A 27,902-nucleotide genomic window follows, 5' to 3' on the forward strand; every position below is an offset into this window, starting at 1 on the left:
AGGATTAAGGAGCACAGCTGCATTGGGAGACTTTTATTTTGAAAAGAGGAAACGCAGGAGAAGCGTTGAGGAAACGGGTGCTTGCGTACAAACAGCGCATGTTAGCCCAAAAAAACAAAAACACCACTATTTTACATTTATTCGTCAGCGCTACAGGAAACATATCGAACTAATGGAGACTATTGGGTCAACAGCAAAAATAAAAGGTTCGTATATTAATGATTTTATCCCGCTTTCATTTAAAACGGGCTATGTTTATGTTAGCCAGACAGTTAGCGGGGCCCGTCTATTTAACGGAACCATGCCACACTGGTGTTACTGCTTTAGAAAACAACTTTTTATATCCACATTATAAATAATAATATTAAGTTATATAGTTCATAACAACATCAAGCACAGCTGCCGATACTTTACCAGAGTTTCACGTTTAATACTCACATTAAATGGCTTATCCAGCAATTATACGGGTTCATAGGCTTGCTGCAGGTTTTCAATGGGTTGTTACAATGAATTATTGATTTATAAGTTCATTTGCAATGCTTTGATTTAGCAAAACAGTATTTTTAAAAAAAATATTTACTATATGAAAGAGCATATTTAAAGAAAGTTTTAGATAATTTGAGTTCAATGAGATGAGTTTGTTTGCAAGTGCTTTATAATGAAAAGCTCATGGATGCCCTCAACAGACCATCCCTCACATTACACTTTTGTGTTTCAGACTCAAGCCTGCCTCTGTCATCTCTTCGCCTCCTGGTGCCCCCGCTGCAGCTTCTGTCAGCTGCGATGTGGCAGCTGGCGAAGCACAAAGATGTGATGAAGTATGAGAAGCTTCAGGAGTTTGTGTTCATGGTGACAGAGGCAGTCCCTGGACTGATCAACCACACGCAGAGAGCCCAGCTCATTCTGGGTCTACGAGCAAGGGTGAGCAGAAGATGCTTTACTGTATCATATCGTTAAATTGTTCTTTTCTAATTGTTTTGCTGTGTGTATTCCAGCTGATTCTTGAGCTTTGCAAAGGCTCGACTCGAGGTTCTGTTGATTCACACGTGATCCAGAGCTATTTGGACAGACTCCCTATAACCTCTGCAAACACAGATGTAAGTACGGAGAAGAAATACCTTTTTGGACAACAAATAAAATGATAATCCTTGTATGACATGCGTCTTACCTGTGGCAGTACAGGGATGAAGAGGTGAAAACAACAGAGTCCACTTTTATCGCACTTGTTCAGAGTCTGCTGAAAGATCCAGTTGAGAGAGCATATTTCTTCCAGGTCAGACAGATTTGAATGATTTCTTACTTCTGAGAATATCCTAAATAACTCCTGTAGTTGTTTAACTTCTAAATAATCTCTTACAGGAGGTGTTCCCGGTGGAATATGGGACAAAATTTGATGCCGCTCTGCACGTGTTATTGTGGGAGCTGCTCTCAAAACTGGAAAAGCTGCTTCCCGTACCAGATTTAAAACAGGTATTATTCAGTGAATCCATCCAGATGTCTCAGTGTGTTTGTTTTCTTCTGCAACACACGCGCCATTACCGCTAAAACTGTGATTTACTGTGCAGACTGCAGCTTGGCTCGGCTCTGCTCCTTCTGTGTTGGAACAATGTGTTCAGTCATCACCGGAAGAGCTGAACTCAATCTTTGAGCACTTCAGAAGTTCAGGACTACTGAAGATGCCGTGTGAGTAGAGCTGAAATTATTAGAGCGACTAATAAAAAACAAAAATGCAGTCAATTTAGATCAAGCAAAAAAAGGGCAGGTTGATCTTGTTTCACATTCTTTAATGTAAAGATTTTCTGCTTTCTCTTTGTTATATAATCAAGACGGAGTTAAAAAAAAAACTGATTTGCAATTGTCTGATTTAATATTGAGTCTTAAAAATCCAAGATAGACCTTTACATACCTGTCTTTTCATACATACATATTTCATACATGTATATTTGCACAAAATCTTTTGTGCACTTTATTTTACAGTTTTATATACACTGTTTTTTTTTAATTAGCACTTTTATATCCACAAGAAAACACCAGTGTTGCTCACCTTTGGGATAAAAATGAACACAAGGCACTTTTCTATTCTTATTAAATTACTATTTAACTGTGAGTTTCTGATCAGTGCCAATATCCAGCCCTTTATGTCATTGCAAGGTAAATAATTTGGGTTTTTTGACTGTTTGTCTCAAAAAACAAACAATTTCAAGACCTGGAGAAAAAAAATGTGATGAGCATTTTATTACTATTGTTTGATTTATTTATTTTTTACCAAATAATTAGATGAATTGTGGATAAAATTATAAATACAAGTGATCTTTGGCTACTACATGCAATTACCTTGAGGTGTCTCCTTAAAAGTACCATTTTCTAACTAGTGACTCCTTGTTTTCTTCCCTGTAGATGGCCCTTCATCCACCATCGGTAGCTGCATCATGTCTGCTTTATCCATTCCTCCCTCGCAAAAGACAAACATCTCTGTTGGACTGGAATCAATCCACAACTACGCGAACGTGCACAACCCCGTCACTTTTGTTGGAGCGGACCAGTACAGCGTCGTTGCTGTCTACACCGAAGTTGAAGTCGGAGCGTACGAAGTAGATGAAGAAGAAATGGTCGAGTCCCCTGAGATGCAAGTTCAAACTGACTTCTACGAAGAGGAGATAGTGGCTGTTAGTGAGGAGGCTACAGGCATGATGACGGCCGAAGAACCAATTGAAACTGTGGATGTTGCTAAAGCTCTGGAAACACTGACAAAAACGTTTGCACTAAGGAAGGAGAGCCTCGGTCAAGATGTTGTGACGGGAAAGAGTAATGATTCATCTCTTATGGATGAGCTTGGGTCAGGAAGTGCACCGGATGAAGGAGAAACACACGAAACAAGTGACCAAACTGATGAGAACAGAGAAGTTGTTGAAGAGGTGAAGGAGGATTTCCAACCTGGAGGCACAGAGAGCAACTTGAACTCTTGTACAGACTTGGAGGATGAACACGAATCCTTTTCTGTCTACGGACAAATGACAGACATCCCCAGTGAGGATCTAGTCTCTGAAACACAACAGTCTCCCGGTTCAGCTAATGTGCGCCGATCTACTCGCCTACAAACGAAGACTGCACCCAGTTCGCAGGAGGCGTGTGAAATCCAGAGGTCATCTAAAGAAAGCAGTGAAGAACCAAAAATGTACGAAAAACATTTAAAATGTAAAACTATAATTTCTTTCTTTCTTTCTTTTTTTACTTTGTCACTCACATTTTCATTGGAAAGATAAGCAACATTACATAATAACAGAAACAAAAATACGTCTGGGAAATACATTTATGATAAGGTTTCTGTCATTCTTTCTCTCCTGTTGGTGAATTAGTTAGGTTTTTTTTTTTTTTTTTACAGTTTTGAGTTTTGAATGATCCATTTTTGTTTCAGCTTGGCTTTTTGTGGTCTAAAGATATTCGTCAGTTTTTCCATTAAGAAGGGTTCTTTAAAGGAAGAAGTTGACATTCTGGAAAAGCAATTAATTGAAGGAGAAAATCGGTATCACTCATGTCTGTACGTTAACTATTAAGCTAAGTAAGAAAGCTCCTCTCAGTCAAGAAGTAGTCTGACACATAACCGCTGTAATTAATGTGTCATTTTATACTTTTGCACAAAGAAATGAATATGTTATGCATGGTCCACACACACACACACACACACACACACACACACACACACACACACACACACACACACACACACACACACACACACACACACACACACACACACACACACACACACACACACACACACACACACACAATATTTCTTTTGCAAACTTTTTTTCTCCTATTCTCAAAAAAATCCTTGTCACATATACTCTGTTTAAAAAGAATCCCTGTCTATTAACACTGTCTGGAGTTTTCCTAAAGCTCAATTCTCCGGGAGGCTACATTTACAAAAAAAAAAAACCTACGTGCGTGTAGACTAGGCTTTAGAGCTGCTCCCGGGCAGATTTGATCTTTGCACTGAGCCGGGCTATCTCATCTCTTTCCAGTGTTTGTACGGACAGAGCGTTATCAAACTTTCCACCTAGAGGCAAACAAGTATATATCCAACAATGTCAAGCTACTCCTTTTAATAGATGTGAATGTGAATGGATTTAAACAAAATATGTATCACTTTCTATTACAATTTCTTCAGATACAGTACTGTAAAACTGAGGAATTATCTTCCTTAATGTACCATTTCCTAAAACACAATTTATATCCAAAAGAATATGAGTGATGTACATTTAAAGATTCACAGGCAATCTTTTTATTTTACCAGGAGCAAAGTGGACGTGTCGGTTATAGGATTCAAAGGAACCGACAAAGGTAATATTTTGACATGAAGAACAGAAACATCGTGGACATTTTTAAATAAAATTCACATGTTTTACACACTTATGTCTTTTATTATTTGCAGGTGATGTCGATGGGATGACATCCATCATCTTCACCTGCTCACAGTGTCCCTTCCACAACTCGGACAAAAACAGCCCTCCTCACTTCCACATGCAGAGCGTTCACACTGAAGCATACAGGAATCTCTCAGGAGACAAGTTTACACCTTCTCCTTCCAGCACAGATGAGATCTTTACATCCATTAAACTTTTCCCCAAAGGAAGCACAGAGGAGATACAAGTAGAACCATCAGACAATCAAAGCAAAGTAAATGTGCCTCAGTCCAAAAGCAGACAGAAGGCCCTCACATGTGAAACTTGCGGAAAGACGTTCACACGGTCGTCAGACGTGAGGCGACACCAGCTCACGCACACTGGAGAGAGACCCTTTCATTGCTCGCAGTGTGACAGAACATTCCAGCACTCGTGGGATCTGGCCAAACATGAGAGCAAAAATCACGGCATGGCCGTTTCTTTCTCCTGCCAGCTGTGCGAGAGCACCTTCGCTAACCTCCGCGCACTGACAGTCCACCACAAGAACTCCCACTCGCAGGAGAGCCAGCTTCCTCAGATCTGCTCCATCTGCAGCCACAGCTTCGCCACTTCCTCCGAGCTGCTCGAGCACAGGAAGTCTCACGTCACCACCAAGAGCTACATTTGCCTGAAGTGCGGCGAAGGCTTCGACTCCCTGCTCGCGCGCTCCCAACACCGGCAGATGCATCAAGTGAAGAGTCAGTTTAAGTGTCCTCACTGTGAGAAGACGTACACTCGGAGATCGGATGTAAAGAGGCATCAAGCCATGCACACTGGGGAGCGACCTTACCAGTGTAACCAGTGTAGCAGACAGTTCTCACTCCGCTTTATGCTCATGAAACACCTCAGGGTTCACACAGGGGAGCGTCCTTTCAAGTGCTCCCACTGCCCCAAGAGGTTCACCCTGGTGTCTGTGCTGGCCAGACACGAGAGGATGCACACCGGGGAGAAACCTTTCCTCTGCTCTCAGTGTGGGAAGGGCTTTTTATCGCAGGGAGAGCTTTCAAAACATCACAGGTCACATGTGGACGACAGGCCCTACTCCTGCCCTCAGTGTGACAAACGCTTCAAGAGCAAGAAAACACAACAGGAACATATCGTTTCCCACACCGGCGCCCGCCCATACCCCTGCACCTACTGCGGGAAGGGCTTCACCAAACCATACGCACTGACCAGACACAATCTCATTCACACCGGAGAGAGGCCGTTCCCCTGCGGACACTGCGAGAAGTCGTTCCTCACCCCCAGCGAGGCTCAGTTGCACCAGCGTATCCACACGGGGGAGAGGCCGTACCCCTGCAGCGTCTGTGAGCTCAAGTTCAAGAGCTCGTCGGAGCTGGCGCGGCACAAGCGCAGCCATTCGGGGTTGAGGCCACTGAAGCCGACCTGCGAGCAGTGCACAAAAACGTTCACATCCAAGGCCAAGCTGAAGAAGCACATGGAGAAACACATGAAAGCGGGAGAAGCAGCACAGTCTGCGGACTCTATACAGCCTGAGGAATCAATAATGGAGACTGTCTCAGTAGTTACATTTGTGTAAAAGGATGTAAATAGTTTCAGGATGCTGGAGTTCAGATATTAAGCTTTATCAAATTTAAGTTCTGATCAGGAGAGAAACACAGCTACATATCTTAACTATACTGACGTTACCATCAAGTGTCAATAAGCGGCAGCGGCTTGTTTGATACTGTTGCACACTTCAACTCTTTGAGTAAATTACTCTGACAAACAATGTCTTTTGACATATCAGTTTCTTGTACGTGCAACTTTACTCTCTCATCACCTTGTTTTAAAGTTGCGACAATTAAGTTACAGTTCTGTTCAAGTCATCAAAAATAGTTTGTTTAAAATGGAAATGACAAGCGAACAAAATTGTCATTAAATATTCTTTTCACTCTAATGGACTGTTTTTTTCCCCGCTATTATCATACAGTACATATATAATATAATCCAATGCCATGCAAGAAAACTTACCTTTTATGAAGTGTATAATGTTATGTGTCTGCTAAAGACATTGTTTCTGTAGTTCATTTAACTTTAGGGCAATGGTTCTCAACCTGAGGTCACGCACCACCAAGAGCTCCCAAGTTGAAATCATGTGAGGTCACGAGATGATTAACAAGATTGATTGAAGATGCACAAAACTGATTTTCTAATATTTACTTTCCACCCCGAGTGCCACCAAGAGGTTGACAAGTATTTGATGGATTGCCATGAAATCTGGTGCAGACGTTCATGTAACTTTCCCTCCATCATCATCATCATCATCATCATCATCATCATCAGGTAAAACTTTTCATCTTTACAATCCTTTGGTTCATGTCTAAATATATGGAAAAAATTAGCCTCAGGTGTACTTTGTGTTCAGTGCCGATTTGCAAGTGTTGCTAACACGCTAAACTAACTTTGTGCACATGGTAAACATTAAACCTGCTAAGCCTGCTGATGTTAGCATTTAGCTCAGTACAGCTTCAGAGCTGGTAGCATGACTGTAGACTCGTATTTTTTTTTTTTTATCAGGCCTGTAAAAAATGATCAAATATGACAATTTAATCTTTTCTGCAACACTTATACATGTGTGAACTGTAACAAGAGGTTACAATTAGACATGGCTTTGTTTTTTAGGGTCACCAGCTTGAAAGGACGGGGGAATCCGTTTAAGGTGTTCCCTGTTGTGCAATTCTGCAGCCACCAAAACAAAAGAGTGCTTTCCCCCACACATCTTCTCCCCTCTGCCTTGGAAATCTCATCCTGCATGTGTGGGGTGATGTATTTCCTTCATTTATGTCCAGAGTGCCCATAAAACCCAATGAGCCGGTTAAAGATGAATTATAAACATCATAAACATAACCTCATTTCCTCTGCAGACCTCCAGCTGTTTGTGGTAAAACTCCATCTGTCTTCTTGCATTCTTTACATACTGCAGAACATGGTGCTTTAATATTTCTTTGTAACCTGGCAAACATTTAAGAACTCGATATAGGAGCTATTGCCACACCTCGTGTTTTGTGATTTATTTCAAATCCAGGAAATATATGCTGAGCTACTTTCTTCAGCCCAAGCACAATTTAGTTGCAGTTCTGCCATTCTGCACACCCTTCCTCTTCCACAGCCAGTCTATCTACCTGGGGTTTCCCCTGTCTGTCATCATTCATGTCATCATCATGCTTGTCATCATAAAAAGAGCCATATGAATGTGTTTAATTACCCGAGAAGCTTAAGTTAGCTCTGAATCAGGGGAGAGCTGGTGAGCAGGAATCACCAGGATAAAACTGGCTGCATCATTTAACAAGCCGCCCAACAAAGCGCTGTACAGTGCAGTTTAAAGGGGGTTTGAACATTTATTTTTAGCATTGCACATGTTTCTAAATGAATTTTAAATTGTTAGTGACAAGAAGAACATCCGCAATACAATAACGGATTGACAAAATGGTGACTATGAATAATACATTCAAGTCCTATTCTTTGGTCATGATTGCACTTTACATTTTATTTGAGTCATACCACAGTGCTTAAAGACTAGTTTTTAAGGGAGATGTGGCCAAAATTCACAAATAAATGCTTTTACACTGCACCATAGTTGCAATTAAGACTTTGCTCTTTTCTTAAAATGCTTCGCAGGAGAACAAATGCTGCAAAATGCTGTTCTGTAGAAAGCATTTAGTGTTCGTTCAGGATTTTAGACTACGTACTTCATGTTTTGCATGTGCATAGTAATATATGTCAATCATATGAATTGACTTAAATACACGTCATGCATTAAAATTAAACAAAAATCTCAAATACAACGCTAAGTGCTATAAACATTTAGTCCTGTCCTTGACCTTGTTGGGCTGATATCTTGTATTTTAATTTATCACGATATCATAGAAGTTAATCATGGGGAAAGTTTATACATTTTACAAGGTTGCCACATACACAGAATAGACGGTAATAGAGTTTCCCCCAGTTCATTTATTCCACAAATGGATTTCAGTAAAACTCAAAAGGATGTCTCCTCCACACCGAGAGAGGGTGTACGTGATTTCAGGTCCTTCCCACTGCAATCACCTCTCGCCTTGACCAGAGCGATGTGCAGCAGCGAGCAGCCAGTTGTCTGAATGTGACTGAATCAGTCGAGGAATTTGAAGAGCTGGTGACCATGCAGGTGGAAAGAACGCCGGAAATAAACAAATAAATACGGTGGAGACCAGGGGGCTGCGAATGCAGATAACGACACAACGCGACACCCATCAGTGTGATTTACAGTCCAGTCTGCGTTGGTGGTGTTGATGGCGGATTAATATCCAGTCATAAAGAAGTGGGGGGATTGTCTGTTGAAGGAGGACGACAGTGAAGACACTGATAGAGGAAGGAAGAGAGAGGAGGAGTGTCTCGAAGAGAGAGAGAGGGGAGTAGATAAAGCCGGAGCTGGGATCATGAGCTCTGCACTGCCTTACGACTCGCTGTCAGCTCGGCCGAGTCCCAGCAGACAAGCGTTGGACTGGGAACGCCAGCAGCTGGCTGTGCGACGACTTTCCTCTCCACGAGGTCTCGACCTGCTCTCTCCACCTCCTCTTCCTCGTCGACCCTCTGCGATCCCTGGTTACCTGCTGTCACCATACCAAGAGCAGGAAGAGCAGCTCCATCAGCAGCATCCTCGTCTATCCCTGTCCGTGTCCGTCTCAGAGGCCTCCCTGGCGCCCCCTGCACCTCCACCTGTGGGCGCTGCCCCACCCTGCTGCCGCCCAGTAGGAGTCATGCACCTCCTGCGCCTGGGTCTCCTGGCCTTTAGCTGCCTCTTCTGGGCAGCTGGCTTGGCCATCTTCACCCTGGGTGTGTGGGCACAGATTTCACTGGCAGACTACATGCTGCTGTCTGCCAATCGCTACCCCAACGCCCCACTCATCCTTCTATCCACAGGTGCAGCTGTCACCGCATGGGGCTTCCTGGGTTGCCTGGGGGTGGCTGCAAACCTCCCCTGCGTACTCAGGGCTTATGGGTTCTTTCAACTAGCTGCCCTCATAGCCGGTTTGGCAGCTGGACTCTCAGGTCTCTTTTATCGCGAAGAAATTGCTGGAGGATTTCGCAGCGGCTTACAGCGAGCGGTGGCCGGCTACACCAAGGATGAAGGCCGTGCCGATGCATTAGACACCCTGCAGAGGGCCCTGGAGTGTTGTGGGGCTGAGAGTTGGCGCGACTGGCTCACTTCGGACTGGGCTATCCAGCATATGACCTTCTTGCCCAACGAGAACGGCACTTCGGTGTCCCTGCCGGACAGCTGCTGTGTGAGACGCAAGGGCTGCAAGAATCGACCTCTTCTGTCGGATGATGCTGACGGAGTAGCAGCTGCAGGAATCCATCAACGCGGCTGCTTCCGCAAAGTCTTCAGTTTGGTCAACGACAACGTCTTTCACATTGCTGCCACAGTGTTGGGATTGGCCTTCACCCAGATCGGAGGCATTGCCCTGGCTTGTCTGCTGGCCAACAAACTGGCACCAAGACAACACCGGCGTGTGGTGGCACATTAATGGACAATTTTAAAAAATGAAGGCAACCTATACTAAGGAATGGCCAATTTCTAGATAATTAGGATTGGGAATTAGTTATAATTTAATCCTTGAGTTGCAAAGCGTTAAATCAGAATCAGGTTTCCATGTTCTATGGAGGAATTGGCCGTGGCTTTTATGGGCAAGGAAAACTTTCCCTACACAAAATTAGCAATTGCTCCGTCAAATATATGGTTATTTGACGAAACAGTCATGCCATGCCATTTACATGTTATTGGGCGGCGCTAAAGCCGATATTTTGTCTCAAGTCTGATTCTGATAATATATCCAGCAGTTAAATTGAATTACTCTCTGTTTTTGTGTTAATTTGGATTAACTGAGCAACAATGGCATGATGGAAAAAAAGCATGATTTCAAGGATATTAAAAGAACCGTTGCAATTTAGTGGTTAAAAAATACTTCAGAAACCAGCAACTCCTCACACTTGGCAACTATTGCCCGACTCTGTCTTATGCACAATTAAAAACAAAAAAATGCCTCTTTGATTCAGTGTGGGTGGGTTTGATCTCTGCAAAGGAGAAGTCAGAAATTGTGACCAGATTGGGCAGCAGATTGTAAATCTGAAAACTAGATGACACTACAATGAGACTTCGCCCTCTGATTTCAGAAATATTGGCATGCATTATATGCTTCGTTATATAGAATGTAAAAAAGTATAATTTAGGGTTACACTACTCTCATTTTGGGTGATCCTGGGATTCAGTAGCTTACATCTCACCACCGAATGCACAGGAATGTTCCAATACATGTTCATATCTGCATCATTTAGCGTTTCCATCACAATGACTACACTGTGCTACAATGGTGCTTTTGAAAATATATTGCTGTCTGTGTTATTCTGTGCTGTTACCAATATTTCCTGTACATTTCCACTGTGTTATGGTGCTTTGGTAAGTTAATGACTGCTTTAAAAAATAGTTTCTTCTGGTAGTTTCCTCTCCATGTTGCTAGAGTTTGTATAATCTGAAGCACAAACGTGTTAATCACTGAATATTGTGAACAACACTTTTAAACATTAAATGCTCACCTACATTGGCATGACCCAGATGTTGCGCAACCCACTAGCATGAAACTTCTTCAACATCAAACTCCACTTAAATAAATATCTTGACATGTTGGGAAATATCTTTATTGGCTTTCTTGCTGAGAGTTGGCTGAAATGACGGATACCAGTAGCTGGTTAGCTTAGCGTAGCATAAAAGACTGAGAGCAGAGGGAAACAGCTAGCCTAGCTAAAAAGTTGATACACTTATTTTTTGTTTAATCCGTACAAAAAATGAATAGCTAGATTAGTGAGCTATAGATGGTATATCTATTTGCTTACTTTAATGACACCACTCTCAGGTTAACACTAAATATAAAGCTAATGCCCGCGATCAGTTAGCTTAGCTAAGCTTACCTTAGCTTAGCTTAGCTTAGCTTAGCGTAGAAATTGACTTTTTTAATCCTTGAGGCTACAAAAAAAATTGAAGCGAAAACGAAACAAGATGCAACATTTTAATTTTTGAGCTTAGAGGTGTTGGTGGGTGCGTTTTGTTACTATAAGACAGAGCAAGGCTATCTGTTTCATCAAGTTTAAAGTCTTTTTGCTGTGTTAAGCTAACCTTATCCTGGCTGTAGCTTCATATTTAGCCAGGGTTGTCTCACATTGGGGACTTTTTTTTTTTAAACTTTAAGGTAAAAGTCCAAAAACATTTTTTCAGTTTTGCACCTAAAATATAATGTATAATATTAGCAGTATCGTGGCAATATCGTGTGTAAAGATGCGTTTCCAAACAAGCTACAGAATGCACCCTCTGTCATCGTTAAGGCCAGGCTAGGCATTGTTATTTACAGTATATAGCGCATTTCATACCAAGGCAACTCAATGTACTTTACATAAAGACAAAACTTTTTTTAAAAACAGCATAAAAACAAAACACACAGTTAAAAGCCGTGATAAAGTAAGTTAAAGTAAATAAAAAATACTTCCATAGGTTGTAATAATGCAAACACATTTTTAACTGTACATTAAGCAACTGAAGTTGTCTCATTGAATAGATTTTAGTGTTTCTCAGACTTAATTAGCCAATAAATTCAGCTCATAAAAAGTGTATTGTCTGCTATTGTCAGGATAGGCTACTTGGGATTATGTAGCCTATATTAATATTTGGGTTTTATTGTGTTTTGGGACACTGTAGGGAACGTTCTTGTTCCTCAGGTTCACTCACCATTTAAACACGCTTGTCTTAACTCTGCAAGAAATCAAAATATCAAGTATATTTCCCACAATATCTAGATATTCCAACTACATGTTTATTTTTGTCATGTGAAATTGTTACGTGTTTTATCCCACCTTCCTTTCACCTTCAACATCACACCTCTCATATTCAGGATAGGCCTTTTTATTGCTCTTGTAGTTGTAATGTATGATAGGCTGTTTATAATGTATTCTAATAATCACCAACAGTGAAAATGAGCATGCATGAAACTGTAAACTAAATCTGTCAACAATAAACTATCTATAAAAAAATCTTTGCCTCATTATTACAGGATATGATATCGATTCAGCACTGGGAATAGAAATGTCAAGGTCTGCTGCCCTTGAATATATTAAATATATAAACGGCAACAGCTTTCTTGTAATGTTACATTGAAGTAGTCTAGTATGTAAGAAAAATACAGAACAGCGTAGGTATTGGCATTTAAAGTATTTAATGCCTAATAAACATCTTGTGAATCACTGAAGAGCGGGTTTTAATGTTAAGTATTTTCTCTTTAACGGGGAAATGAGCAAAGATTTCTCTATCCCTAAAACTCACAGATGGCAGGTTCGAACATCCTGACAAATTCCCAGGTTGACAATAAAGATTGATCTATTCTGTCTGCATTTTAAAGACCTTTAGAAACAGCTCTAGATCTTCATTTTATGAGAAAAGCCATGCTGGGCGTGTGCCAGAGTAGTAAATTCTTAGCACTGGGAGTGGTCGATCCTCACTGAGACCTCTGGCCGGGCAATTCTGAATTATGGCTAAGTGAACGACATCTCATTTCTACCACCTGAGACGGAGGTTAGATGTGCCCTTGAAGGGAGACAACAGATATAGACACACTGAGCGTGACGAAACACAACAGCGTGACCGGGCGTTGATCAGTTTATGGAGCAGAAAATCATGGACTACATCCTCTGCTCAAAGTGTATACCCTAATATGAATCAGAATTTCATAAATCATCACAAAGATCACCTTAAAGACAGACACATATCTACATTTAGAGACAGAAAGGCTGTGAGCTGGAGCCTCTGAACAATGACTACCATTTTCATGACCTAATTATTGTATTGATTAGCCTACATTATGCTCCAACGAAGCTTGTGGATGCTTTCTGTTTGATTACACTGTCCTTGTTTAACCTATATTGCCTGACATTGCTACATCCCTACCAGCTGTTTCATCACACTAAAGAGGAGCTGTGAGCGATGTTCCAGCAACACCCTATATCAGGGAAACCACAAGGGGCCTTCACAGTAGACAGTAGACCGTAATCCCTCTGAAAACTATTTTGGGTTGGGCACTTTAATGGGGGAACACCATCTAAATTAAGACTTCCAATATGTTGGTCACCAATCTCGGAGGTTCAATCAATATTTGTGAACATGGGCTGCTCTCTCTCTTTAAGCCAGAAACCAGAGAAGTCATTCTCAAACTTGTGTAAGTCTGGAGCTGCTCCATAGACATGGCTGCATGGTTGCATCCTAAATTCCACACTAACATGCTATTTAGTAAGCTAAATCAGTATGTGAGATTTTTGACTATGTCTGAACCTTCGTATGAAACCAAGAGAACGTGAATTGCTTATCTCGCTGGTCAAATAAGTGCAACACTGGACATCGGCCTTAATATCCCACAGACTAGCAACCAGGGCAGCTCTGTAATGTCAACAGCAGTTCAATTTCAACCCAGCCGCCATAAAAAAAAACAAAGTCTACGTTTCTGCAAACCACAGATCTGTTACTGAACCGCTGAAACCCATTCTCATTCTTTACTCGTCACATACGGACAGTAATTTTGTTAAGTGCGACCGTTTTCCAGTCATTTAAGCATTATCTGGTGATGCAGGTTGACAAGAGTTACCATGGTAATCACAGTATCTGTTTATTTATACAAAACTATTTTGTATCCATTTAGAATCATGCATAGTATGTGATTTCAGATGAGACAAATGGGAGAGATTTTGTGGACCCACAGAATGTTTATTTTCTTTTTAATAATACCCAGATTAGCTTGATTCTAGTCTTGTCATTTCTGAATTAGAAAATGTCCCCATATACTTAACATGCCCATGGGAACCAAATTAATTTAGAAAAGGACATATAGTTCCCCTTTAATGTGCACTAAGCCTTATTTATGACTTCTATTCTATCAAAACAAATGCTCAGCACCAAATGGCTGCAAAGTGGTGCAAATATAAAGTGAGCAGACTATAATAACTAGATTAGGGACAATAAGCATCACATTTGTTAATTAAAGGTTTTTACATGACTAACCTCCATTACACCCTCAATACACCATACAAATCATATAATTGGTTCTCCAGTTTGCATGCAGTGATGATTTTTAAATCCCTAAATATATAATACATCATATATTAAACCCCAAATGGGTGTGTCTCTAAAGCCTCGGCTTGCCTCCTGAATCTGATAACAGGATATTAGTTTTTTTTGGCTGCCAGCACTCTGAGGAATTAAGAAATCCACCCTGTAGTTTTAGACTAGGAAATGTACCTTTTCATGTGTAAAAGTGTGTCCATTTTTTTTCAGATACATGTATTATGAGTGGATACAATGAAAATACCCTAAATATATTGGGAAGAATGTAAACTATAAAGTGTTTGACATTTGTAAAATCGTAAAAACCGTGAATAATGAAGGATAAGTGTAGGCTTTTATCTCTACTCTCCGCCTTCTAAGTCTGTGCTACATCGGACTCCTTTGGGTCCTTCGCAGTTTGAACAGCAGCCTGTACTCTGCCCCACATTTTATTTGGCAATTCTCACCACCACTCGCTCGCACGTCGCTGCGTAAAAGCCGCCGCGCTGCGCTCGGAAATGTAGTTGTTTTTGCGCACAGCGAGGTCTCCGAAATGGACTTAAAATCCGAACTCCTCAAGTCCATCTGGTACGCTTTCACATCTCTGGACGTCGAGAAATGCGGCAAAGTATCCAAATCGCAGTTAAAGGTAAGCAGGAGTGTGTGTGTGGTCATTTTAAGATCAGGAAACCGCGAGCTAGGGGCGTCCTCTGGACACAGAAGCGGACTTTAACGGTGCTACTTTTCCCTTTAAATCATTTGACTTAGGCTGAAGACAAACCAAAACCCATCAGTGTCAAAAGTTGTATTTATATGTTGTGAAATGCTTCTTGTGCTGTGTGATTTAACTTCTCTGAGGGAACAGTTTACACTCAAACTACATGCTCACTACCAGGTCCAAGTATTTGATAAAGCTTTATTCTAACCCGCTCATACTGGAGGTGAGCTGTGAGCCCATTTCAGCCTCAAGCTCAAAGTCCAACCTTTCTCTGTGGCGCAGAAACATAACTATTGATATAACACCAGCAGCACTGTCAGTGTTTCCAATAAAAGGCAAGACAGAGAACAACGAGCAGAGTTCTTATTCAGCAGTTTTCCCCCTCAGTGGGTGTTATTTTTTGTCTGTCGTGTTGCTTCACGTCCAGTTCCTACATGCCTGACTGAGCCCCCATAGGAGAGAAGAATCCAGGGAAATAGCAGACAGATGTCCTGACATGCTGAGGAACAGCTGTCTGTGGTTGTGTGTTTGTGTGTGTGTGTGTAGATGTATAAAGAAATTAGAGAATGTGTACTTATGTGCAGATGTATCTATATATAGACTGTATATATATGTGTGTGTCTGCTCTTCAGGTGCTTTCCCACAACCTGTACACAGTGCTGAACATCCCACACGACCCGGTGGCACTGGAGGCGCACTTCCAGGATGATGACGATGGGCCGGTTTCTAATCATGGCTACATGCCCTACCTCAACAAATACATACTGGATAAGGTACTCTTATTATGAATAAACGTCTATATTATAGTTGTTTTTTATGTTACACAATAATTAGTGTTTTCTACCTTGCAATTGTGCTTATAGGTCCCATATTCTGCTCATTTTAGGTTCATTCTGGGTTTCTACTAGAACATGTTTAGATGCTTTAATGTTCAAAAACTCATTATTTTTCTCTTAGTGTCTGTCTGAATATACCTGTATTCACCCTCTGTCTGAAACACTCCATTATAGCACCTGTCTCTTCAAGACCCCTTCCTGAAAAAGCCCAGTTTGCTCTGATTGGTCAGTGTTTCCAGGTACATCTGCGCTCTCTGCCATGGATGTATTAGGAGAACTGGATGTAGCGTTGGAGGCGGAGACCCATTCATTCCTATGAAAGTTGTTCCGGTTTAATCCTCCTGCTAACTTGGATGGGGATTCAATTATTTCTATTTCTAAGTCTATGTTCTAGGCTTTAAAAACGTAAGCGGATCGAATGTAGTGAAAAAAGTCATTTTGTGGCATTTGCGACGCTCAATTCCCCCCCCCCCCCCCCCCCCCCACGCATTAACAGACGTCTTCTTCCCTTAGCAAGTGAATGGGAAAACCCAAAGAGGGTATCATGTAACGGTCCCGGTAAATACAATTCCACCGTTTGGCCACTATGTGAAAATGGCTTCAAAGTCTGGCCACTTCCTGGGGGCCTGATCTGCGCTGTCTGTGTCTTTGCACAGTCATTGCAGCCGGGGAATGACTGTAGCGGCACTTTCTACAAGTATATATAGTATAGCCGTGACATCACAAACGTACAGAAGACCTGACGGCTCGTTTAACGGCACGGTTTCTGAATAGGGGCATTTCTCTTGACACTGCTGCTTTATGATCAAAAAATACATGGAACTCAAATCTCACTTATTGCGTTATGGGACCTTTAAATCTTCGAATGTCCTGTAAATGTTTTAACTTAGGAAAGCACTTATTATTGTATTGATGCTCTCTTTGGGTTAGGAGAAGGAAATAATGCCATTGCTTGAGTGATTCATCCTAAGCATTATGTCTGTCATTAGTTTTAATCTACTTTCATTAAAGTCTTTTTTTCTGTCTTTTCAGGTCAAAGAGGGGATGTTTGACAAGGAAAAGTTCGACGACTTATGCTGGATGATGACCATGAAGAAGAACTTCAAGGGAGTACCAAAGGGGGCGCCGCTGTCCGAAAGAGACTGTTTCAAGCTCTTCTGTTTATTCAACCTCCTGTCTGAGGACCGCTACCCACTGGTGATGATACCAGAGGAGGTAAAAGATGTGGATGTTGTTGTGAAACAGGAATGTGTGGTAGGGAGGACAGTATAGAGTGGGAGTATAAAATGCAAACATTTTGTTGACATTCTGATATTAACGTTGTACTCTCTAAGAATTGAGATACGCTGTTTTTAGCGGCTGCTTTGGCGTTAACCGAACATTGTCTCATCTGTGTGACGTCAGTGGATTGGCAGCTCTCACCTGCGTGATGCGGCGTGATGCCTTCACACGCTCCACACCGATAGGAGGTCTGAAGAGAGAGGGGGAACGACGTAAAAAGCGTAATTTTAGCACAGGAATGTCGCCACGGACGCTCAGATCGTATTTCTCGGCAAAGCCGCAAATACAAGCGCTTTCAATAGTTGGACACATGATCAATCCCCATTGTTTTAACTCATTCTTTGATAGATAGTTACTTAACAGACGATTAACTCGATGAAAACCTTAAGGACTACAACTTTAAATATGTAAAGTGCAAAAATTCCTTCCTTTTTATTCACAAGGAAAATAAAGATAAATAGAGTAACAAACCACTCAGGGACACAAGGCAACACAAAGGGTTTTTAGGCAGTTACATGAGGCACTTTCACTGTGTTCTCATGATTACTAGAAAGACATCTTATCCTCCATAAAAACCCAGCTTGGGTCCTAACAAAATCAAACCATCTTACATATTTTCGCAGCAGAAAAAAGCAAGAGCAAGTCACCGAGTTAATGAGTCTCTTCCTTCCTCCACTTCCTCCATAATGCTTTTGGTTTCCTGTCGACAGAGATCAAAATAGACCACTTTTGTGGTATCACCACAGTAGTTTACCTCTATAAATGTACATGTTACTGATGCAGAATGTTATTAATACCAAACACTTGTTATATTCTAATATTTGAATGCTTATAGGTGGAGTATCTCCTCAAGAAAATCTCCACAGCAATGAGCGAGGAGTGGGACGGGAAGCCATTTGAGGACTTAATATCCCAGGATGCCACAGTGCAGGATGCCGACATGTCTGTATGGACCTTCCTGGAGCACATGGGTGCAGGCCGCCTACTGAGGGTCACCAGCGCAGAGGCCTTTAGTCTGGCTTTGGATGAGGTCTTTCTGGAGATGTATCACAACGTCCTCAAGAGGGTAGAGAGCATTTATTGTGTATCTTCCTCTTTCTGTTTGCCCTCTTCTCATTTTCGTCTTTCGTTCTTTTCTTAAATTCTGTTCCTTGTTTCTCAGGGTTATATGTGGAAAAAGGGGCACGTACGCAGAAACTGGACGGAGCGTTGGTTTGTGCTGAAGCCCTCCTCCATGGCTTACTACGTCAGCGAGGACTTAAAAGACAAGAGAGGGGAGATCAAGCTGGATAAGAGCTGCGTCATAGAGGTGGGTGAGGAAATGTAATGTAAACACTGCGAGTTTAATTAAACGGCACACAGGCAAAATACTGTGCCCTGGATGTGTTCAGACAAGGTCCTTTAAAGCACATAGATCCCCTAATCCTTGTATGTTAATATTTTCTGAGTCTCCTCTTTTTGTTTTTTAGCCTCTCGCAGACAAGGAGGGGAAGCGCTGTTTGTTCTGTGTGAAAACTCACAATAAAACCTTTGAGATGAGTGCGTCTGACCAGAGACAGAAGGTGGAGTGGACTCAAGGTGTGTTGGTGTGTATATGTAGAAGCATACACAGCCAGAAATTACATTTTGACTGCAGTGATTTGTCGTGTGTGTGTGTGTGTGTGTGTAGTGGGAGTGTACCTATATTCCCCGGGTCTTATGTTCCCCACATTGTATGGACCCTTTTTTAAGAAAAGGATCCTATGTTCCACGGTCAGTTATGTTTTTCTTTCCCTGACAAATAGGCCTATGTAGACCCTAACACTACCCCGTAACCCTGACCCTAACCGTATCCCCTAACCCTAACAAAGTGCTGAATTAAATCAGAGGAGGCATAGGCTTATGCGACCGGGGAACATCGGACCAAGTGAACATAGGAATGACCCCTGTGTGGTCACTGTTGGCTTCTAATTTCACTGGTTTCAGTTGAGACATTTTATAGGAACAGTTTGACATTTTGGAAAGCTAGATGAGCAGACTGATGACCACTCTTACTCACCACTATTTGTGAGCTTTAGAAATGCTGGTAGATGGATTTTGTAGATGTTGGACAGAGCCAGTGCCAGCTGTTTCCACCAGTATGTAGCTTTATGCTTTACTGTACAGACATGAGAGTGGTGTGGACCTCTCATCTAACTGCAAGAAGACAAGTATTTTTATATTTTGCACTTCGCACAATCAAAAACAGTGTTAAGCGCTGATCCAGTATGAAATACTGTTCCTTTATTCATTAATCAAAGTAGAGAAACACCAATAACAGTATCAACAGTCTGACTTTTTTCTACTTCTCCAGCTGTTCAGACAGCCCTCCGTCTCCTGAGCGAGGGCAAATCCTCCCTTCACCAAGAACTGAAACTGAAAAGACGAGTCCAGCGGAAACACAGCCACCGGGAGCGCAGCCGGAGCGCCCGGAGCAGCTGCAGCAGCCGGAGTAGCCAATCAGACGACCTTAATATCCAAGAGATGGAGAAAGAGAAAGACAGACAGGATTCAGAGATAGAAAGTATCATACAGGTAAGAGCGGAAGGATTCAGCAAAGGGTCAATTTCTAAAGCTCACTTTTAACTTTTAACCTTTCTCCGTGTCGTGCAGCATGCACGCGAGTTAGAAAACAAACGAAGGGAGGCAGAGGAAAAAGAAAGGAGGAAACAGAGGGAGGTGCAGATGGAGCTGGAGAGACAGCTGAAGGAGGCAGAGACGGTATGTTTTCCAGATGACAACGTTTATTTACAGTTGGCTGAATTGTGATTCAGAGTCCTGAAAAAAAAGCACAGAAACATTGGCATTGGCATTATAAAAGTCAGGATTAACCTTTGGTGAGTTTTAGTGGTGGAGAAACGGTAATGACATTCCTGGAAAAGGTGATTCAGGAATAGGTCAGCTCTTTCCACTCAAATGGTGTGTTTGTGTGTGTGTGTGTGTGTGTGTGTGTGTGTGTGTGTGTGTGTGTCGTCCTGCAGTTGAGAGACAGCATGCAGGCAGAGATGCAGGAGAAGGAAAAGGAGGCTGAGCAACAGAAGAAGAGGATCCAGGAGTTGGAGTTGACGCAGCGGAAACTGGAGGCTGCTCTCAACATGGAGATCCAGGCTCGGCTGGAGGAGGAGAGGGCCAGACAGGAGCTGGAGAGGTACTAAACCAACACACCAACTGTCATCCCATCATACTCTCAACCACATGTTTAGTAACCTATTCTTTTTCTTTGTCTTATCACGATTTTTGGGATACTAATCTAGTAGGTTTTGGAACTACAGTTCCCACATTGCTTTGCAGGACTTTTTGGCAAATTGGCACGATTAAAGGTTGAATATGGAGAATGCAATGAACACCGCCAGCTAGTGTCTCAAAATCGTAGTCGCAACAACAAAATATAATTAAATGCGGTTGCGTTGCCAGGTTCGTCAGACCCGGTCCAGTAGCCTACAGGAGCAGCTGTACTTTTAGGAACTTTGAGCCCATGACAAATTACCTTTGGGACAATAAAGTTTATCGTCTCTTATCTTAAATGTATGCTGAATAAGCTGTTAGCAGTTCCTGTTTGCAGTGTACCCATGGATGTACAGACAAATATAACTGGATCACTTTGATACTGAAGAAAACTTAAAAATTCTCAGGCAAATCCTGGAGTTATGAGGAGCGACTTTCTAAGTGCATTCATGAACATTTATTTGTAATGGACATCATAAATAATGATGTGTAGCCGACTGATTAGACTGAAGTGGTCACACCGAACCTAAAAATATGTGTATCGTGTCTGTGTGTTCAGTTATGACTCAGAGAAACAGCATGATTTCTGATGCAGATTGCTGCAATCAGGTGCTTAGTTTTTAAATCCCTTAACTGACTCTGAGCTGTGTCACAATTGTTACTGCTGCAATAGTCTCTATGGTCACCAAGCTTATTAGAGGGCCATGTTTCTCCCTTTGCGCCCCCCAGTTTAAACAACTTTACTGTACTTTAAACCAAACTACTCGATTACTTGATTTCTGTTGTTGCTTCTTCTCTTTCTTCTCTTCTCCAGGTTGCTGCAGGCGGAAGAAGCGAAGAAGAAGCAGTTCCAACTCCTCCAGGAGCAGCAGAGGGCCCTGCAGTGCCTCAGTCCCGTACTGGAAAGCACAGAAGGCGGTACAGATGAGGAAACCCCCTCGGCGCTTCACTCTGCCTCTCAGGAGCTCCAGGATCTGCGGGCTTCTCGCCAGAGGAGCCACCAGCGCCTGGAGGTAAGAAAAAGACAGTGTGTGTATGGATCGGCTCAGTGTGCAGCATGTGTAGTAATGCACAAAAACACTCATCATGAGAAACTACTTGTGTGATTTTTTTGATTCCAGGAGGTACAAGAGAAGCTGAGATATGCCAGTCAACACGTACGACACTGGAATGTCCAGCTGAACCGCCTGATGACGCCCATCGGTCCTGGAGGTGCAGTATGATCTCTATCTGGACTGAATTAAAGGGCCAACACAACAACTTTTAATTGAGTTGCTTTAAGTCAAACCCCAATGTCAGCAAATATATGCCCCACTGTAATATCAAGGGATTATAATAACAATCATTTTATCAAATCGCACTTTGTTTATCAGGGTTGCAGCTTTTTTCGGTTGTCTGTATAGTTTTAGCGAACAGTTAAACAGACAAAACAAATGCTGAACTGATTAAACGTTTAGGAAAATCAGTAGAGCATGCAAAAACAGAAACATAGTTAAAATGCTTTGTTGATCTGTCTGTCTAGGTTTCAGTAGGCATCACATTAAGGTGTTAATGTAATGTTAATTTATGTTGTATTTAAACTATGAAAAGATAGAGGAAGTGTGTTTTGGAATTAACATTTTATTTTATTCAAAAATGTAATGTTTTAAGCTTAATAATGTCATTCTCACTGTCACTAAAGTCACTGATAGATCCACAAAAAATGATTTTTACTCACAGTAAACTGATTATATTTATTATTTGAGTGTTACACTCAGTGACAGTACTAATAATGAAACTAAAAACATTAAGGGGGTGTATAAATCTGCCAAGGCTGCACTAATAATAGGATAAAAAATACAGAACTGCATGTTGCACAATTTAAAAATATGTCTAGATCTGTATCAAATGAAGCATTTATGCAGTGGACCATGTTCTAACCTCCACCTAAATTTTAATTAAAAACTGTTCACAAGTTTCAGAGATGTCCAGGTAACGCACATACAAACAAGGTGTGCCTAAAATTGTGCAGTCATCCTGACCTAAAAGTCAAATGTATCAGTTAACATCACACAGGTCAAACTTTGTTGTTAATGTTTTTTTCTTTTGTAGAACGTATGGATCACTCCCTATTATCAAAACGCACATGTCCCAAAAAGGAAGGAGCGCTGGCCAGCAACGAGTTCATCTCTAAGTTCAAGATAAGAGCCGATCAGAACAGCGAGAGGCTGGAGGAGCAGCTGGAGGCCACCAAACTGTCAGAGGGATCAGACGGATCACAGGCAAAACCCAACGGACAAATGTGATCCAAAGGTGTTGACGGTTTCAAATCTAAAAGATCAGAAACGATAAAAGAAATTCTTCATTTGTTTAAGGCCGAGAGTGGAAATTGGACGAATAAAAGTTCTTTACAACTCACAAAAGGAGTCTGTGCACAAAGCGTTGTATATTTATTTTATGACATGCACACGAAGATGGAGAACGGTGATGACGAGCACTATGTGATGCAGGATTTAATAAAAACACATTTGACTAAGATCAGCTGAGATTTACAGTTTTGTACAATAAAGTTTATTGGTGAATAATAAAAACATAATTTTGTGGTTTTTGTCAACAGTAAAATCCCACACAATACATATCCTGGCCACAACTCTGAAATAGCCTAATTTATGAGATCCTTATAATAATGTTTATATATGTATAGAATAATAATACACACATAGAAATGTATAATTTAATCAACTTTCAAATACACAATTTAAGCCTAAAAAAGAGTGTAAATCAAAGTTTGATATCAAATGAACCCTTATATTAACAATGATTATTAAAGTACAATAATATTCATAACATAGCACATAAATGACAATAAAATCCACTTGAATGCTCAAGAAAAATTTTTTTTTTAAAACTCAGAAAAGGCCTTCTGGTGACACCATACACACCTCTGATAAACAAGGAGACATAAAAGAAAAATATAATACATATCATTCATTCATCTTCAACCGCTTTTCCCTGTCGGGGTCGCGGGGGGCTGGAGCCGATCCCAGCTGACATCGGGCGTGAGGCGGGGTACACCCTGGACAGGACGCCAGTCTATCACAGGGCACATAGCAGTTTATTATTTATTCTTGTGCTATGCTTATTTGTACTGTGTCTTAACTGGTAAGATAAAAATACAAATGTATTTCCTTGGTGGGACAATAAAGTTATATGTATTGTGTTATAAGACACAAACATATTCAATGGGTTATCCTGAATTATATTATTGTTTGTTTACAAAAACATCATTTAAAGGTCTGGGAAAACCTAAAATTGGTATGATTATATGTTTTTTATTGTTCTGTACACATACTTGTTGCATCGGTGTTCCTTTTCATCAATTTGATCATTTTAATTATTATTATTATTATTATGATCTATTTTATAGTTCAAATATTTAGAAATGTTTAAAATTGTTTTGCCAGAGGTGAAATTGACCTTGTACGTAATACACACTACTGAACTTGGTAATGGAAATTTGTTTTCATTCCAAATACTATAAATAACACAAAATAGTACTTACAAATAATATACTTACTTTAAAACACAAACGAATATCATTGGATCCAATTTTAGATAAATCAGTAAGATATTTGATGTTTTAAAATAAATACACATATTAATATCATGATTTATATATTTACCTGACGTAAAAACTTGAGTAACAACTTTGATTATGATCATTTTCTGTATGTTTATATTACTTGGGTCAAATTGACTCAAATGAGTTAATAAAATTTGAGGGTAACAGCAGGGTTAAATAAATAAAGTTTGTTAAAAAAAAAAAAAGAAGAACCAGAAATGAACCGGAAGCACAACAACGTAATATCCTCTGGTGACCTCAACAAACATGGCGGCTCCCAAGGCGTCTCACGCTGACAGTTAGGCACACATTTTTAGTTTTTTCGTTCATTAATCACAGTTTTCCCAGGTGGATTATGGGTCTTTCTTAACCCGTGAAGACATCAGTTGGTGACGCCATGTTGGCATCAGCGGTTGTCATGGTGACCGCAGCCTCCAGAAGAAAGGTCAGGTCGGTGGTGTCTCTGAGCAGGAGACTGTCCACCAACCAGGGGGGAGCACACCACCCTCCTCCGCCCGAAACCCCAGCTCCTCTCCCGGGCTCGGACAGCGGGCAGCCCGCGGTGCAGCAGCGGAGACCCAAGAAAGAACCCAGCGGCCGCTCCGTGCTCCTCTTCCCCGGCCAGGGCAGCCAGTTCGTGGGAATGGCTAGAGGACTGTTGAAGTACCCCAACGTTAAGGACATGTTCATGGTGGCCCAGAAGGTCCTCGGGTACGACCTGCTGTCTCTGTGCCTGGAGGGACCCGAGGAGGACCTGATGAAGACGGTTCACTGTCAGCCGGCGGTGTTTGTCACGTCACTGGCTGCGGTGGAGAGGCTCAACCACCACAACCCCAAGGTCTGATTAGTCGAATAATCTATAATCGATCTGCCCATAAGGTCAGGGGCCCTGACTCATAAAATGTTGCTAAAAATTATCTCAAAAAGATGCCATATGACCACAAACCGACCAAAAATTAACACAAGAGACAAAAAATGAATACAGGGACGCAAGTGGACCACGAATAGACTAGACATAGACTAGAATAGACACAAAACGACCACAGAGACAAAAGATGATGGCAAAGACATGCAAAATGATAAACATGTAAAATGTAATGTAAAAATAGATCCAAAACCACTACAAAAAGATGCAAAATTACTAAAAATACATGCAAAACAATTACAAAGACATACACCATAACTAAAAATGGGCGTAAAACAATTATAAAGACATACAAAACAGCAAAAAATGGATGCAAAACAACTAGAAATGGATGCAAAACAATTACAAAGACATACAACATAACTAAAAATGGGTGTAAAACAATTACAAAGACGTACAAAACAGCAAAAAATGGACGCAAAACAATTACAAAGACATACAAAACAACTAGAAATGGATGCAAAACAATTACAAAGACATGCAAAACAACTCAAAATAGACATAAAACAATTACAAAGACATGCAAAACAACTAAAAATGGATGCAAAACTATTACAAAGACATACAAAACAGCTAAAAATGGACCCAAAATGATCACAAAACAACTAAAAGTAGACTCTTTGAATTTGAATGTCTTGTTCATACATAGACAGAGTTGGGGGCCTCTGAGATGTCTGTGCCCAGGGGCGTATTGTCTCAGAATCCGTCCATGGATAGACAGCAGTATTTTGCTTTTGTGAAAGATGTTTTCAGACCTCTATCTTAAGTAAAAATACCCCTACTAAAAAAAAAATCAAGTAATCAGTGGAGGAAAAATTGGTTTTACCGCTCACATTCACTCTAAGGCCATAACCCGTAAAAAGGGGCTACATTTTAAGCATTATTTATGATATTGTGTTATTATACTGATGCCCTAACAAGTAAGCAGAGTTTTAATGTTGTAAGTGGTCAAAACAAAGCTGTTTGTTACTACTTTATGTAACATTAGAGAGTTTAGCTTGTGTAAATCTTCTGTCCACAGGCCATCGAGACGTGTGTTGCTAGTGCAGGTTTCAGCGTTGGAGAATTTGCTGCCCTGGTTTTTTCTGGTGCCATGAACTTTGCAGAAGGTAAGCGTGTTTCCTAACATGCACATGACAAAGATGTTGCTCAGTTAATAATATCATACGGTATTTTTTACCCCGTCTGTGTCTTCCAGCTCTGTACGTGGTGAAGGTTCGTGCAGAGGCCATGCAGAAAGCATCAGAGCTGGTTCCTAGTGGGATGCTGTCAGTCATGGGTAGACCACAGGCCCAGTATAAATACGCCTGTGCGCAGGCTAAGAAGTACTGCGCAAGCCAGGGGATGAAGGATCCGGTCTGCTCTGTGGCCAACTATCTGTTTCCTGATGGCAGAGTCATCGCAGGGCACCAAAAGGTATGGAGCAAAATGACAGATTTGGCAAGGAAGGTCTCCCAATTTGACTTGTCTTGTTTCTTGTGATAATCTCTTTCTTCATAACTGTGTCGACTTCTCAGGCTCTAGATTTCCTCCAGCAAAACTCCCGCCATCTCCACTTCACCAGGACCAAACCTCTCCCAGTCAGCGGGGCTTTTCACACCGAGCTGATGCAGTCGGCTACTGAACCGCTCAGTGAGGTGCTCAGACAGGTGGAGGTCAGTCAAATGTGTTTTTTTATAGAGCCACAGCATCCCTTCCTTTATGGTAATATGATGATTTCTATGTTTATTTCTTCAGGGTTCGTACGGGTTCTTGAAATACTTGGAAATGTTGCGTTTTCAAGGTTTGAAAAGTGTTTGAATTTTGGATAAAGTGCAATAAAACAATCATTTTCAGTATCTATTCATACGTAGAAATATATTATTTTACCACAGCTGTAAGGTGCTGGAAAAGTTTGGAAATGGACCTAGAGAGTGCTTGAAAAGTGCTTGAATTTGACCTTTGAAAAGGTGTACGAACCCTGTTTCTTCTATTTTGATATGTTTAGAAGTGTAATATACTTTCAACATTGGCCGGTGGACAAAAAAGTAAATTTTGCATATATTAATTAATAATGTATTAGCTCACTAAGCCTGTGAATGTTCTCATTTGTCCAGGTCATCGTTATCCTCAAAGCAATTTCAGTCAAAAGCAACTGGACTTGGTTCTTTGTCTAGGAAGACGTTATTTGTCTTACCTGGATCTCCACACCAGTTAGTTGGTCCAGTCCCAGTCTGGTCAGATGCGTACATGAACTGATGAAGCCTCTTGGATGAGAGGTGAAACGTCTTCCTAGACAAATAACCAAGTCCAGTTGCTTTTGACTGAAATTGCTTTGAGGATATTAGCTCATTACCAATCACCATTTTGTTCAGCTACCACCTGTGGAAAAAGTTGCCATCTAACACGGAGAACCGTCTCCCCGTTCAGGTCCGTCGCCCCGAGATCAACGTGTACTCCAACGTGGACGGCAAGCGCTACATGAGCGAGACGCACGTGCGCAGGCAGCTGGTGATGCAGCTGGTGTCGCCTGTGAAGTGGGAGCAAACGCTGCACGAGATCTACGAGAGGACGCAGGGAAGCACGTTCCCTCACACCTACGAGGTCGGCCCGGGAAAGCAGCTGGGCGCCACGCTTCAGAGGTGCAACAGGAAGGCCTTCCAAATGTATTCACACGTGGACGTCACCGTTGATGACGAGGAATAACGCGGAGGTGTGGAGGACAATGACATAACCAGCAAGTTGCAACCCGCAAGC

The 27,902-nt window shown here is 41.4% G+C and overlaps 4 protein-coding genes across 4 annotated transcripts; all 4 read left to right on the plus strand.

Moving 5' to 3' along the window:
- Positions 1 to 783: 783 nt before the first annotated feature.
- LOC310962565 (uncharacterized protein) lies at positions 784 to 5,985 on the plus strand (the record flags this gene model as incomplete). The annotated part of the gene is made up of 8 exons (XM_083935069.1): positions 784 to 921; positions 996 to 1,097; positions 1,178 to 1,273; positions 1,360 to 1,470; positions 1,566 to 1,683; positions 2,398 to 3,175; positions 4,298 to 4,344; positions 4,436 to 5,985. 8 exons carry the CDS (start codon positions 784 to 786, stop codon positions 5,983 to 5,985), a joined length of 2,940 nt encoding a protein of 979 aa, XP_083791195.1.
- Positions 5,986 to 8,863: 2,878 nt separating this feature from the next.
- LOC310962330 (tetraspanin-7-like) lies at positions 8,864 to 9,970 on the plus strand (the record flags this gene model as incomplete). Its single annotated transcript, XM_083934744.1, has 1 exon — positions 8,864 to 9,970. One exon carries the CDS (start codon positions 8,864 to 8,866, stop codon positions 9,953 to 9,955), a length of 1,092 nt encoding a protein of 363 aa, XP_083790870.1. The 3' UTR covers positions 9,956 to 9,970.
- A 5,065-nt stretch (positions 9,971 to 15,035) lies between these two features.
- Positions 15,036 to 23,156, plus strand: def6c (DEF6 guanine nucleotide exchange factor c). The gene is made up of 12 exons (XM_083935420.1): positions 15,036 to 15,211; positions 15,913 to 16,053; positions 17,149 to 17,331; positions 18,233 to 18,463; positions 18,560 to 18,706; positions 18,867 to 18,975; positions 19,730 to 19,950; positions 20,029 to 20,136; positions 20,397 to 20,563; positions 21,455 to 21,653; positions 21,762 to 21,852; positions 22,732 to 23,156. The coding sequence occupies exons 1-12, from the start codon at positions 15,116 to 15,118 to the stop codon at positions 22,923 to 22,925; spliced, it is 1,887 nt and encodes a 628-aa protein (XP_083791546.1). The 5' UTR covers positions 15,036 to 15,115; the 3' UTR covers positions 22,926 to 23,156.
- A 1,391-nt stretch (positions 23,157 to 24,547) lies between these two features.
- On the plus strand, positions 24,548 to 27,886 carry mcat (malonyl CoA:ACP acyltransferase (mitochondrial)). Its single transcript, XM_083935301.1, has 5 exons — positions 24,548 to 25,079; positions 26,188 to 26,275; positions 26,365 to 26,582; positions 26,684 to 26,821; positions 27,576 to 27,886. The coding sequence occupies exons 1-5, from the start codon at positions 24,639 to 24,641 to the stop codon at positions 27,849 to 27,851; spliced, it is 1,161 nt and encodes a 386-aa protein (XP_083791427.1). The 5' UTR covers positions 24,548 to 24,638; the 3' UTR covers positions 27,852 to 27,886.
- Positions 27,887 to 27,902: the final 16 nt, after the last annotated feature.

The sequence above is a fragment of the Echiichthys vipera genome (assembly GCF_963691815.1).
Source record: "Echiichthys vipera genome assembly, chromosome: 20".
Lineage (NCBI taxonomy): Eukaryota > Metazoa > Chordata > Actinopteri > Perciformes > Trachinidae > Echiichthys > Echiichthys vipera.